Genomic DNA, 12353 nt, shown 5'->3' with positions numbered 1-12353 from the left:
TGACTGCCTATGTGGCCCCTTGTGTTCTCAGCACTTCCCCAAGACATTTCCTCTTGTAGCAGCTTCTGCAAGGTCACTACAGGGCCACTGCTTATGCTGCCCCAGGCACTGAAGAAACACCAATTCTTCACAAATGGGAACCATGGCAACCAGCTGTCACTGAGGTCCAGGACACATTCCCTCCCGCCCATCAGAAAGAACGTAAGAACTGTTTGCCGCACTTGTCTCAAAGGGGAAAGCTGGTTTCACTCGTTGTAGGTAAGCAGATATGAATCTGCTTAGCACTAGTGACTTGACAAACCAGCACTGCCTGGAACCCGAAGCCTGTGGGTGAGAGCGGCCCGAGTCCTCCTGTGATCCTCATGGAGGACCTGCCTCTGCAGGCTGCACGTTCCAGACCACACACAGCTGCCGGCTGCCCCAGTGCCCAAACCCTCACACCAAGGAACCCAAAGCAGCAGTACTGGCCAGCTGCCCACTCTGTTGACGACTGATGGGATGACAACCACGACATCTATTCAGCTTTCTAGGTAGACAAATTTAAAGGTGTTTCTATGTGAAGAAGGAATCTTTGCCCACTGAAGTTTCTTTCGGCTTTCTGATACAGTAAGATGAGAATGTTACTTAATGTTGTCTTAAGTCCTTACTTCTAATGATTAGCAGCAAGGCCTGTTTGTCTCCCCTGTAGTGGGACAAGAACAGGTACATGACGAGCTATTTCTATACTTCCTTGTGTTGTAGGATGCAATAGCTTGAGGAGAACAGTCCTCATAGGCTCACATGTTAGAATGCTGGGTCCCCAGTTAGTGGAACTATTTGGGAAGGATTAGGAGGTGTGGCCTTGTTGGAGGAGGTGTGTCACTGGGAAGGGGCTTTCAGGTTTCCAAAGACTTTTGCCATTCCCAGTGTGCTCTAAGCCTTGTGGCTTGAGGTATGTGAGCTCTCAGCTTTTCCTGCTGCCATGCCTTAGCTCCACCATTGTGGACTGTAACCCTCTGGACCATAAGCCCAAATAAATGCTTCCTTTCATAAATTACCACGGTCATGGTGTTTTAACAAAGCAATAGGAAAGCAACCAATTCACAGGATAACCCGCTGCCTTCTATGTCTCCTCAGAAAATCCCCAGGCTCTTTCAACCACAGAGGTCGAGTTCACCCACCCTACCTCAATGCACTGTTTGATCCAGAAATGGCTCCCCATGGCTTCCCAATTCTGGGAACAGGTGACATACAGCAGGCGCTCATAGACACGGCGTTTCATAGAGTTGTCAAAAACCTCGAAAAACTTGGCCCTGATCAATGGCTGGGCACAACGAAGCCCAGAGAGAAAGGCGGGCTCAAGCTTTGCAGTCAGCTCGCTGCCAGAAAGTGCCTCATCCCTGTAATGAGAGGAGGTAAGAGAGGACCTAAGAGCCAGGTACACCCAGATCAGCGTTCAAGATGATGTACACCAGCTCCCCAAACCAACTCCGCTGTAATACCAAGCTGTGTTTCCACCACGAAGACTCAAGCAACACTTCTGCAAGGGCTCAGAAATGCTGCCATGGCTGCCGGGAAGATGCATCAGTGGTTAAGATCACTAGCTGCACTTCCGGAAGAGCTGAGTTCCACTCCCAGAACCCACATGGCTGCCTACAACCCTCTGTAACTCCAGTTCCAGTGGATCTGATGCCCTCTTCTAGCCTCCGAGGATACTTTCTGCACACATATACATGCAAGCAAAACACCCATACACATAAAAGAAATCTTAACAAAAAAAAAGACAAAGAGATGCCATCAAGGTATGTTACCTTAATATCAAAGTGAGTACTCAGTTTAGACGGAAGCACAAGATTTGAGTCATACTACACTGCTGAGTGGGGAACACACCACGGACCCACAGAGAACATGACCTGTGCTGAATTACCTGTAGACATAGTTAACAAGGTCCAAAAACTGGGCATTTAGTTCCAGGTCTTCTGGGAAACGTTTCTCTATGTAAGTCATCATTTTCACGAGCAAGATCGACTTCTCCCGGAGTGTAGGAGTCTACAAAATTGGTTTCCCCAAAGAAAGTGCCAATTACTTCTACTTGAAAAACCAAAAATCCAGAAGCATTTCACAGCCACCTGTCCAACTCTCCATGCTCCTGTTATTTTACCAATAACATCATTATTTACTGCAGTCAAGCCAGCTCATTTTTAAAGAGAAAAAAAATCAAAGACGGTTGTTACTATCTTTGGGTGCTCAAAGTCAAGACATGCTGGTAACTCCCCCTCCCTCCACCTGGGTGACTCACTTTGGAAACAAGTCACAAGCTGCCAAGTACCCTCCAACATGACAGGCTCTCACCAGCAAGTGTTTCACAGCTCACCTCTACCACCATTACAGAATAAACTTACAAATAAGATTCATGTAACATTTTAACAAGAGCAAAGCCACTGTGAGAAGAGTAGCTGGTTAGCTCATCTGCTTGGCTCGCCCAGTGAACTCTTCATCAAGCAAAGCTACTGTGGGGACAATCCAACAATGCCCTTGTTCCATGTGTGTCAGAAGGAAGGGTAAGAGGGGACCGGGCTGTGTCTATGTTTCTGGGTTTCAGAGAGGGCCAACCCGGCAGAGTGGGGCGCCCTCCTGCCAGCTCACCTGATTGGCTGCCATTGGGGAATTATTCTTAACCCACTCCTCCACGATCTTCACCACAGCTCGGAGGATCTTGGCATCTGGAGATTTCTCGATGAGGGAGGTCAAGATAGTCTGGATGAAGTTCTTACGCATCTCCATGCTCATCACCGCCAGTCTTGTCTTCACAAGCTCCAGGCTCAGCATCACCAGCTCACTTGTTCCAGCTGTGCAGAGAAAGGACAAATACCTGGGTCCGGTCCCTACAGATGTACTTAAAGGAGCCACTGGCCTGCAAAAACCATTTACAAATGTTTTCTCTCTAAGCCTTTCTCCAGCAACCGGCACGCTGGGATCTGAAGCAATGTCACCTCTTTTTGGCTGCATCTTGCAAAGTGCCCTCTCGCAGCCCCAGCCACAAGAATGGAGGTGACAGAGCTGATGGGCCTGCACAGGCACCCCAGCCTCTCCACATCCTACCAGAAGCTACTTGGCACTCGGGTCCTGGGGGAGCCTTCACTTCGGTGGGAGTCTTGGTTCTATTCTGGAACCTGACTTCAGAAATAGCAGCTCTGATTAGGCATTCTGCCACAAAGCACTGTGATAACTTCGTGGTTGCAGTGAAGGTTCACAGGACTCTCCACTCTCAGCTGCTTTTCATTCTTACACTCACAAATTTTAAACTAGATTTTTGGCCTAAGCCCTGTTTTGACTTCCAACCTCTGTCACAAGAGCCTATCATCACAACTTCACATCAACCCACAGCCCTCACTGCTCAGATGGCCCACGCGTCCCTGGAGAAAGGACACCAGCCCCAGGCTGTCACCTGCAGTTGCCTCAGTGCTGCCAGATGCTGCCTGCGGGTTTAAGTGCTCTCGGACCATCTTCTGCAGGGAGCGCATGAAGACGGAGATCAGCCTGTCGATGTAGCTTGGGTTGTTGCAGCAGGCCGACTTGAGGATCATGAGTGTCCCTGCAGTGCAGGAAGAGCAGTCATCTTACAAGGGAGAGATAACTGTGCTGGGAGACAGCTCCGTCAGCACGGTGCTCACCTAGCACGCCCAGGGAGCCAAGTGTGACACCCTACAGCCAGAAATGGGGGTGCGCAGCTGTAATCCCAGCACTGCAGAGGCAGCAGACAGGGGGGTCCTGGGCCACACACACACACACACACACACACACAGTAACAGCAAAATTAAGTAACAACGGTGTGCTTTTAAAGCGACCAACTCTGCCAGCCCTGTGAGTGCTTTCTATCCCATGATGTTTGGGAGAAGGCGAAACAGGAAGTCCTTGGTGGGGGGGAGGGAGGGGGAGTCTAGCCTGTCTGAACATGAACACGTTTGGAATTTATTTCATGCTTCTATGAAAACTGCCCAAGATCAGAACAGGACACTGAGTGTCTGCCAAGAACTAATCTTTCACTAGTGAGGTCTTTAACATCATCTTGACCCTGACAGAACTTGAACTCTATTCCTGGGTCACATCACAGACCCATCAGAGGGCATCTGTCATTTGTAGGTGCCAACATCCCAGGTGTGGACAATTTCATGCTGTCCTTGTTAAAACCTGTTCTGCCTAGCAGCCATGGCACAGCCAGCCTGATTTTAAGACAAGTAACCAAATCCATGATGAAAATGGGATGTATTGGGGCTGGAGAGATGGCTCGGCAGCTAACAGCACTGGCTGCTCTTTCAGAGGACCTGGGTTCGGTTCCCAGCACCCATATGGCATCTCACAACTGTCTGTAACTCCAGTTCCAGGGAATCTCCACCCTCACACATGCAGGCAAAACACCAACGCACATAAAAATGAGTACTTTTAAGAAAGAAAAGAAAATGAAATGTGACCTGCTCCCCTCTCCTCTAAGGCCATAGCATTGACAGAACTAAGTCCCCCAGACAAAAAGGACCAAGCACAGCCAGCTTCCCAGGCCCACCTCATCCTGTGCCATCCCAGCCTGTGGTCACCTACAGAGGAGGGAGGCAGGGCCTACCTATGGGAGGTCACCCTACAGGAAGGCAGGGCACATGGGGTCACCCTACAGAGGGAGGCAGGACCCATGGAGGTCAGCTCTTCTTTGAGCACCTTGAGAATGACTAAGCAGAGATGTTCCTTCACCTTGTGATAGGAGCCAGAACATACAAGATGGCTCCACTTAAAGTCACAAAAGCCCATCAGCTGGCTCTAGAGCAGCCAGGTGTGAACAGGAAGACCAGGTGTCAACAGAAAGACAGACTAATTAAACCAAATACACCTGGGTCCTGAATTCCAGCGAGCAAACAGCCAGCTTTGGAAAGCAATGCATTTTTGTGAAATTAATAACTAAAATTATTCAGAATACAGGTTCAGACACAAGCACTTTCATAACCAGGGTGGTTTACAAATGTTCTTACGTATAGAAAACAATAAATACGAATCAGAAAGCTAACAGTCCCAGAACCACTGCTGGGCAGCTCCAGCTCCAGGGGAATCCTGATGCCTCTGGCCTCCTTGGGCACCCTGTACCTCACATGCACAAATGCATAAACATTATTAAAACTAAAATAAGGCCAGGAGGTGTTGGCACACGCCTTTAATTCCAGCACTTGGAAGGCAGAAGCAAGAAGATCTCTGAGTTTAAGGCCAGCATGGTCTACAGAGTGCGTTCCAGGCCAAGACAGCCAGGGCTACACAGAGAAACCTTGTCTTGGGGGAAAAAAAAACCCACCCCCTCCTCAAGAAAATTAGGTACAAAAAGAAAATGATACATGCCAACCTATTAGTACTTAGTACTAATGAACTGAGAGACTTATAGGTAACTTTTATTTAGTTTAAATGAAAATATTGATTTCCCAAGTTTTACACAAAGACAATACAATATGATAGGGGAAAAAAATTTATGGTACCAACCCAATTCTAAGCTGAATAAGGACCAGAGTGACAACGGGCAGGGAGTCTCAGCTGTCATTCTGAGAATCTGGGGCACTTATCCAGCTGTGCCGATCATCTACGTCTGTCTCTCTCGGACAGGGACAAGCCTTGTGAATGGCTGACTGGCGAGTGGACACAGCCCAGGGGACAGCATCCCAGCAGTGCACAGGCAACTCCCTTCAAACCAAGTGTACACTGGGGCCGAGCCAAGGATTCAGGGAGCATGAATGCTGGACAGAATGCAAAACTCCAAAACAGCACGTCAGCCCAAAGCCCCTCCTCCCAGGCTCCACAGTCAGGGAGCAGGGACCACAGTCCCTGAACCGCTGCTGGGCAAACCACGCAGGTACTCACCAAAGAGCTGGGAGGGGTTTGCGTTGGTGGCCTTCTCATAATTAGTGAGTCCTTCGTAGATGACCTTCCCGACAGCTGCATAGAGGCACTCCAGCTCTTCGTACTTGGAGGCCACACTCGAGGTGCCTGAAACAGAGGTAGGGCAGGCAGCTGGGGTCAGGGCTGTTAGGCCGCCAAGCCCCCAGATCAAGCTCCAGGTGTGGCGTGTGCAGCACAGTGCCTTTCCTTCCACCACAGAAGAGTGTGCGCCTCATCGCCATCACACCAGTGAGGACACCTCTCATCCTGACGGCTCTAAGTGCACTTAATGAGCACTCGTACAATTCAAGTTGCCGATTGTTCAACATTTGTTAAAATACTAAAACTAACTTCCCTTAAATACCTGAAAAAAAATCCAGCAGATGAAGATATAAACTTCAAAACAGAAACAAAAAAAATGTTACCATTAAGTTTTCAAGTCAAATAATGTTTTAAAAGAGAGATTGAGAGACTAGTCATGGTGGCACATGTCTTTAATCCCAGCACTCAGGAGGCAGAGGTAGGCAGGTCTCTGAGAGTTCAAGACCAGCCTGAGCTACATAGTGAGACCCTGTCTCAAAAATGAAACAAGAAAGTAATGTTGGGAGGAAAACAATGATCACTAAGGACTAAAGGATGAGTACTCTCAAGCAACAGTCCTGGACCCACCAGTCTCCTGCAAAGCAGAGGCATATGGGAAGGGTCGCTTACTTGGCTCTGTAGGGAAAATGCTCATCAGGCGAGAGAGGAGGCTGTGGACGGCTCGAAGCACTTTGGTGTTCCCACAAGTCATGCAGGCTGCAATGCCCCGCTGCAGGGGCTTGAAGCTGCTGAGGATGGCCGGTGACTGTAGCACAGTTAGCAGGAAGTTGAGCACTTCCAATCCTGTGCAGATATTCCCATAGTTCACCTGGTTCGGCTGTTCCTGCAATGGGAAAACAGGCCACAGAGTTCTGAAACTACATGTCATCAAGTGTTTGGAACTAAGTAAAAACCCAATGAAGAATGAACATGGGTACCGCTGTCACAGCATGTGGCCACCATGCACAGTAGGACTTTTATAAGACTGTGTCCTCTAGAACGTGACCTAAAATTTTAAACTTCTTTACAAGGTCATTAAGACATTAGTAGTCAATATTAAATATCACTTAAATCACTAAAATTTGGACTAAAATGGAAAGGTATTATAATGCAGAAGGCTTCTGTTGGCCTGCTTACTTAAAATACAAAAATCCATCCTAAGGGAAATGTTTTCCAAACTGCATCATGCAACCAATGTACTAGTTGATGATATTATTAAAAATAAAAACTGTCTGTAGGAAGCATAGACATGGCTTCTGGAAACTTCCATTCCTGTGGTTTACACACATTATCATGTACATATAGCAGTGAGGTCAGCAGCATGAGCCCCTTGTAGCTTTTAAACCTTGGACAGCAGTGTTTTAATTCTTTGTGGACCCAAGCAGCAGGTATCTATGCTAGGCCTTTTAATAAAAGTCCAAGAGTGAGCCGGGCGGTGGTGGCGCACGCCTTTAATCCCAGCACTCGGGAGGCAGAGCCAGGTGGATCTCTGTGAGTTCGAGGCCAGCCTGGTCTCCAAAGCGAGTTCCAGGAAAGGCGCAAAGCTACACAGAGAAACCCTGTCTCGAAAAACCAAAAAAAAAAAAAAAAAAAAAAAAAAAAAAGTCCAAGAGTGAAAGAAAGGAAAAAAGCCATGTGGTAGAATATAGATTAATAAAAACATGGGTTAATTTAACTTATAAGAGCTAGTGGGACAAGCCTAAGCTTAGGCTGAGTTTTCATAATTATTAAGTCTCAGCCGGGCAGCAGTGGCACATGCCTTTAATTCCAGCACTAGGGAGGCAGAGCCAGGCAGATCTCTGTGAGTTCAAGGCCAGCCTGTTCTACAGAATGAGATCCAGGACAGGCACCAAAACTACACAGAGAAACTCTGTCTCGAAAAACCAAAACACAAACAACCAAAAAAAAGAAATATGAAAGACACTGTTGATTTAGTCTGAGCACTCTGGGCTGACTGAGACCTGAAGACAGAGTGGAAGAGGTCACAGAGCGGGCACACATCAAAGCTGAGTTGTAGACTCAGAAGCGATGTCCACAGCAGGCCAGGTGACAGCATCAACTTACAGCCCCTACACCTACCACAGTCATCAGCAGCTTGTCGAACCACTGCAGTTTGAGCTCGGACTTGGACCACATATCTGGCCGTAAAGCGGTCTTGAGAAGGTTCACACAGCGGCGTGACAGCACCTCTCCAGGTGACCCCGCAGTGTTGGTGTTGTCATTGACCTACAAAAACGCCAAGGGTTGGTCACTGAAGACAAGCTTACAGGTACAGGGAGAGAGCGACACTGTTCTCAAATGTCCCTGCACCCATGCATCCTAGCCCTCTGCCTTCCATGCATCTCCCAACACCTGGCTTCTCCCTCTGGTCTCTTCAGCCACACACTCCCCTGCAGTAGGTGTCTGCAGTAAGCGAGAGCAGGGCCTCCACTCCCAGAAGAGGATACCCGCACCCAGAACCCCTTGAAATGCAAGGAAACAAGGGATCTTCCGGCTGGACAGCTCAGGATTCTTCACAACTCGTAGCAATCTCCGGTATTTCACAAAACACAGTGTTTTGTTTGACAGTTTTAAGGACTGAGTAACCCAGCCCCAATTTTTGAGACTTTGTGTGTCTGAGTGTTTTGCCTGCATGTACGTCAGTCTACCATGTACATGCCGTGCCTGCAAAGGCCAGGAGAGGGGTTGAACCCCCTGGAACTGGAGGGACAGATAGTGAGGCACAATGTGCGTGCTGGGAATCAAACCAGGTCCCATGGTGTAGACAGTGCTCTTAACTATTGAGCCATCTCTATGGCACGCAACCCCCTCCCCCGAATTTTTTTCTAAGGAAAACTTTATTTACATTAGATTTTGGAAAACAAAAATGGCAGGTTACAGAACTAGATTCCCAGCAACTCTGTGAGAACATAAATACTGATGTGATCGGTGAGCACAAGCTATAAGCACCGCTACAGGTAATTACAAGCTGCACAGATCCCTGGAGACTGGTCAACTCAATGCCATGAGCTATGCTCCATGCCCAACTTAATATAGCAAAGAAAACAAGGACGTCGACTCGCTGGCCAAGATCCCTTAACTATGCCAAGACGCAAACTGTAAGATAAGCTGGGCTGTGGTGGCTGGGTGGTAGGGTGCTTGCCCCCAAGCCTGACGACCTGAATTTCCATGTGATGGAAAGAGAACCAACTCCCACACGTTGTCCTGTGACTTCTCTGTGACATATTAAATAGATGCTAATTTTCCCCCAAGTCATGCCATTATTTCATTAAGACCGAAAGGAGAAATTGGGGGCAGACATGCCTACCAATAAAAAGACAGGCAGCCAAGTGTGGCACACACTTCTAATTCCAACATTCAGAAGGTTCAAGGAGGAGGGTTATAAATCAGAGGCCAGCCTGAGAGACAGAGCAAGCTCCAGAAACATAAGGCAAGTCTAACATCAGAACAATCTGGCATCTAGGTGGCAGACTTGCTCTCAGGCCGGGTCACAGACTCCGTGCTGCAGGGTCACTAGGCAGCTGCTGTTATGCAGTCCATACCTGGCAAGCCACTCGGATGAGGAAGTTGACCACGGTGTCCGTGTGTTGCTTGTCGATGGGCTTGGAAAGAAGAGAGTCGGCCCCCGGCAGCGACTGACTCCTCCCAAACACCTGCAAAAGGATTGTCCTTTAGAGTGGGAAGGGTCTCCACAGCAGTCATCCCCCACAGGGTGCTGACTCAGCCTGCCAGCTGACAAGCACTGGCACTTTCCAGACTGTGGGCACGAAGGACTCCAGGGGAGGACCTCTGCTCTGTGAAGCACACAGTCCTGGCAGGGGCACTAACTGGCAGTGAGGAGGATGGCTCACGTGACAGACAACCAGAGGGAACATGGCCGTGAAAAGACGCGGAGTGCCTGAGAAGGAGCTGGTGGCAAGGGAAGAAACGTCGGAGCAGCAGACAAAGTGTAGAGGAGGCCTGGAGACTCTGACTGAGGGAAGACCTGCCTGAGGGCAGAGTGAAAGGGATGTGCGCCACCAGCAGGGCTCTGTCGAGGACCAGCAAGGCAGTCTGACCTCATTTTTAGTTTTAAATGATCAAAATATTCATGAAGTAGTTACAAAACCAGTACAGAGGTCCAGCACACCCTTCACCTTGCTTCCCCTCATTTAAGGTAGGAAAAAAGAGCTTTTGGTATTGTGCTTTGTGAAAAGCATTAGCAACAGTGAGAGAAATGGAAGCAGCAATCAGAAGAGGGAGGGAGCTGCAGAAACTGACTGACAGTGCAGGTGATGGACGCTGGGGGCAGGAAATAGACAGGGCCGAGAGGAGAGGGTCCAGGTTTCCACTTAGTCCTGGGCAGTTGTGGAAACACCTAAGCAGGTAGGCCAGCAAGAGCTGGACAAAGTAGTGTCAGCCAGGCCAGTGCCCACAAGCCCAATGCCAGGCAAGAACAGAGCTCAAGGCTCCCAGGGCCATCATCCTAACCATGAGTGAAGAGATGATGCCCAAGACCCTCTAGGAGGCTGCTCTCAAAAAATAAAAAACCAGATGAGTTGTCCTTTTAAAAATAAAGTGGTTGGGCAGTGGTGGCGCTTGCTTTTAGTCCCAGCACTCAGGAGGCAGAGACAGGCAGATCTCTGAATTCAAGGCCAGTCTGGTCCTACAGAGCAAGTTCCAGGACAGCCAGGGCTACACAGAACAACGCCATCTCAAAAAACTCAACGACAACAAAAAAGTGGGCATAGTGGACACATTCTCAACATTTTCACTTCAAGGGTGTTGTTTTGGTTTCTGGTTTGCTATGAGCAGGACTCAGAGCCTTACACATGCTGGGCAAGCTCTCTCTAGTCAGCCACACCTCCAGTCCTTCACAGAGACATTCTAGGCAGGTGCTCTACCACTGAGCCACCCCACCCCAGCAGGTGTCTACTGGGCGCTCACCCCGAGCCCTACTGCTAGACTCTAAGCAAGCACTCCATCAACAGGCATGTTCTCAGCCTCACACTGGTAGAGCCTAGGCTGTGACCCCCCAATGTCCTCTTGTGGCCTTTACTGCAAATAGCTAGCAGACTCCTGCTGGTCCTACGCCAGTGAAGGGGAACGTCAGGAGATGGGAAGGACCTCCGGTGAGTGTTGTGCCCTGGGGCCATTGCCAGTTCCCAGCTGCTCTAGAGCAGTTGGCCCAAGAACGCTCAACATGCATGGACTAGATGCAGCGTCCCCGAGGACGGCAGGTACACGGGAGGAAAGCACAAATTCTTACTGCACTGATGGCCCCGGTGGCTGCCCTGAAGCGTTTCACCTCCTGTGCAGAATCTACAGACAGTCCTCTCTTAATGGATGACACAGAGTTGACGCCCTCTCCACTCGAGTTTGGGTCCATGTCAGAATCCGGCTGTGTGAAAACACACAGACACACCAGATTTTATTGACTGGTTCCCGGAAGTGTAAGAGCAGTGAGAGATGACAGCAAAGGCTGAGAGTCCTACCTGCTGGTCCTTGATCCTCTGCAGCTCCCACTTGATAACGACTTCAGACAGGTCCACAGCCAGCCTCCTTTGCTCGATGGTGACACTGGGGGTGAAGCCCAGCCTCTGCATGGCACTGACCATGTGCTGTACCAAGTGGTGCCGCACCGGGTAGTATACCTGCAGACACAGGGGCCAACACGGCCTTAGCCTTTACTGAAAGGTGAGTGGCCACCCTTATCATAGAAAGAGCAGGGGCTTTGCAGCCAGCATCTGAGACTGCCCCACGCACACCTGCTGTCCCTTCACATACTTTGAAGTGCTGCACTATGAGGTGGAGAATGTGCACCAGCTGTGGGACCGTGTGGCCTTCCTCCACGATGATCTTCCTGGTCCAGTGCGTCAGCATCTGGTGTCCGTCCTCCATGCGGGCTGGCACGGCTGGGGTCAAAATGGCCATCGCTTGTCTCACAATCGCTCGGGCTTCCATTGCGTGAGCCTTGAGAAGACTGTGGAAAACCTAGAAAAAGAAATGCCAGTTCCAGGAGATCTGATGCCCTCTTCTGTTCTCTGTGTACATTGCATACACATGATACATGTTTGTATGTGTATGTACGTACATGCATATATACATAAACACATAATGTACACATACCATGTATGTATACACACACACACATATAAATACATATACATACATGCAGGCCAAACTCTCCTACATAAAATATTTTTAAGGTTGTTTCACAGGAAGGTCAGAACTAGAAGCCCACAAGATGACTAGGCACATTAAGGGCCACATAAGCCTGACGACCTGAGTTTAACCCCTAGAATCCACATAAAGATAAAGGAATCAACTCACGATGCTGTCTTGTAAGTGCCCCCACATACATCTCTCTCTCTCTTCAACACACACACAGAAACAGCAAAGTGAAA

At 49.0% G+C, this 12353-nt stretch overlaps 1 protein-coding gene across 11 annotated transcripts in view; it reads right to left on the bottom strand.

The window, feature by feature from the left end:
- Trrap (transformation/transcription domain associated protein) overlaps window positions 1-12353 on the bottom strand; it is a 97249-nt gene that overhangs the window by 31090 nt on the left and 53806 nt on the right. For 10 of the 11 annotated variants that reach the window (XM_052754422.1, XM_052754427.1, XM_052754424.1 and 7 more), the window contains 11 exons: window positions 11734-11940; window positions 11442-11600; window positions 11216-11347; window positions 9510-9620; window positions 8047-8193; window positions 6598-6811; window positions 5869-5994; window positions 3428-3574; window positions 2626-2828; window positions 1907-2028; window positions 1166-1379 (listed from right to left, as the gene is read on the bottom strand). In XM_052754422.1, the coding sequence (XP_052610382.1) occupies window positions 1166-1379; window positions 1907-2028; window positions 2626-2828; window positions 3428-3574; window positions 5869-5994; window positions 6598-6811; window positions 8047-8193; window positions 9510-9620; window positions 11216-11347; window positions 11442-11600; window positions 11734-11940 (1782 nt within the window). The remainder of the gene's footprint in view (window positions 1-1165; window positions 1380-1906; window positions 2029-2625; window positions 2829-3427; window positions 3575-5868; window positions 5995-6597; window positions 6812-8046; window positions 8194-9509; window positions 9621-11215; window positions 11348-11441; window positions 11601-11733; window positions 11941-12353) is intronic. The other variant, XM_052754426.1, reaches the window with a different exon arrangement.

The sequence above is a fragment of the Peromyscus californicus genome, unplaced genomic scaffold, assembly GCF_007827085.1.
Source record: "Peromyscus californicus insignis strain IS unplaced genomic scaffold, ASM782708v3 Scaffold_2__1_contigs__length_46816999, whole genome shotgun sequence".
In the NCBI taxonomy this organism is placed as follows: domain Eukaryota; kingdom Metazoa; phylum Chordata; class Mammalia; order Rodentia; family Cricetidae; genus Peromyscus; species Peromyscus californicus.
This window is presented reverse-complemented; position numbering and strand designations above follow the sequence as displayed.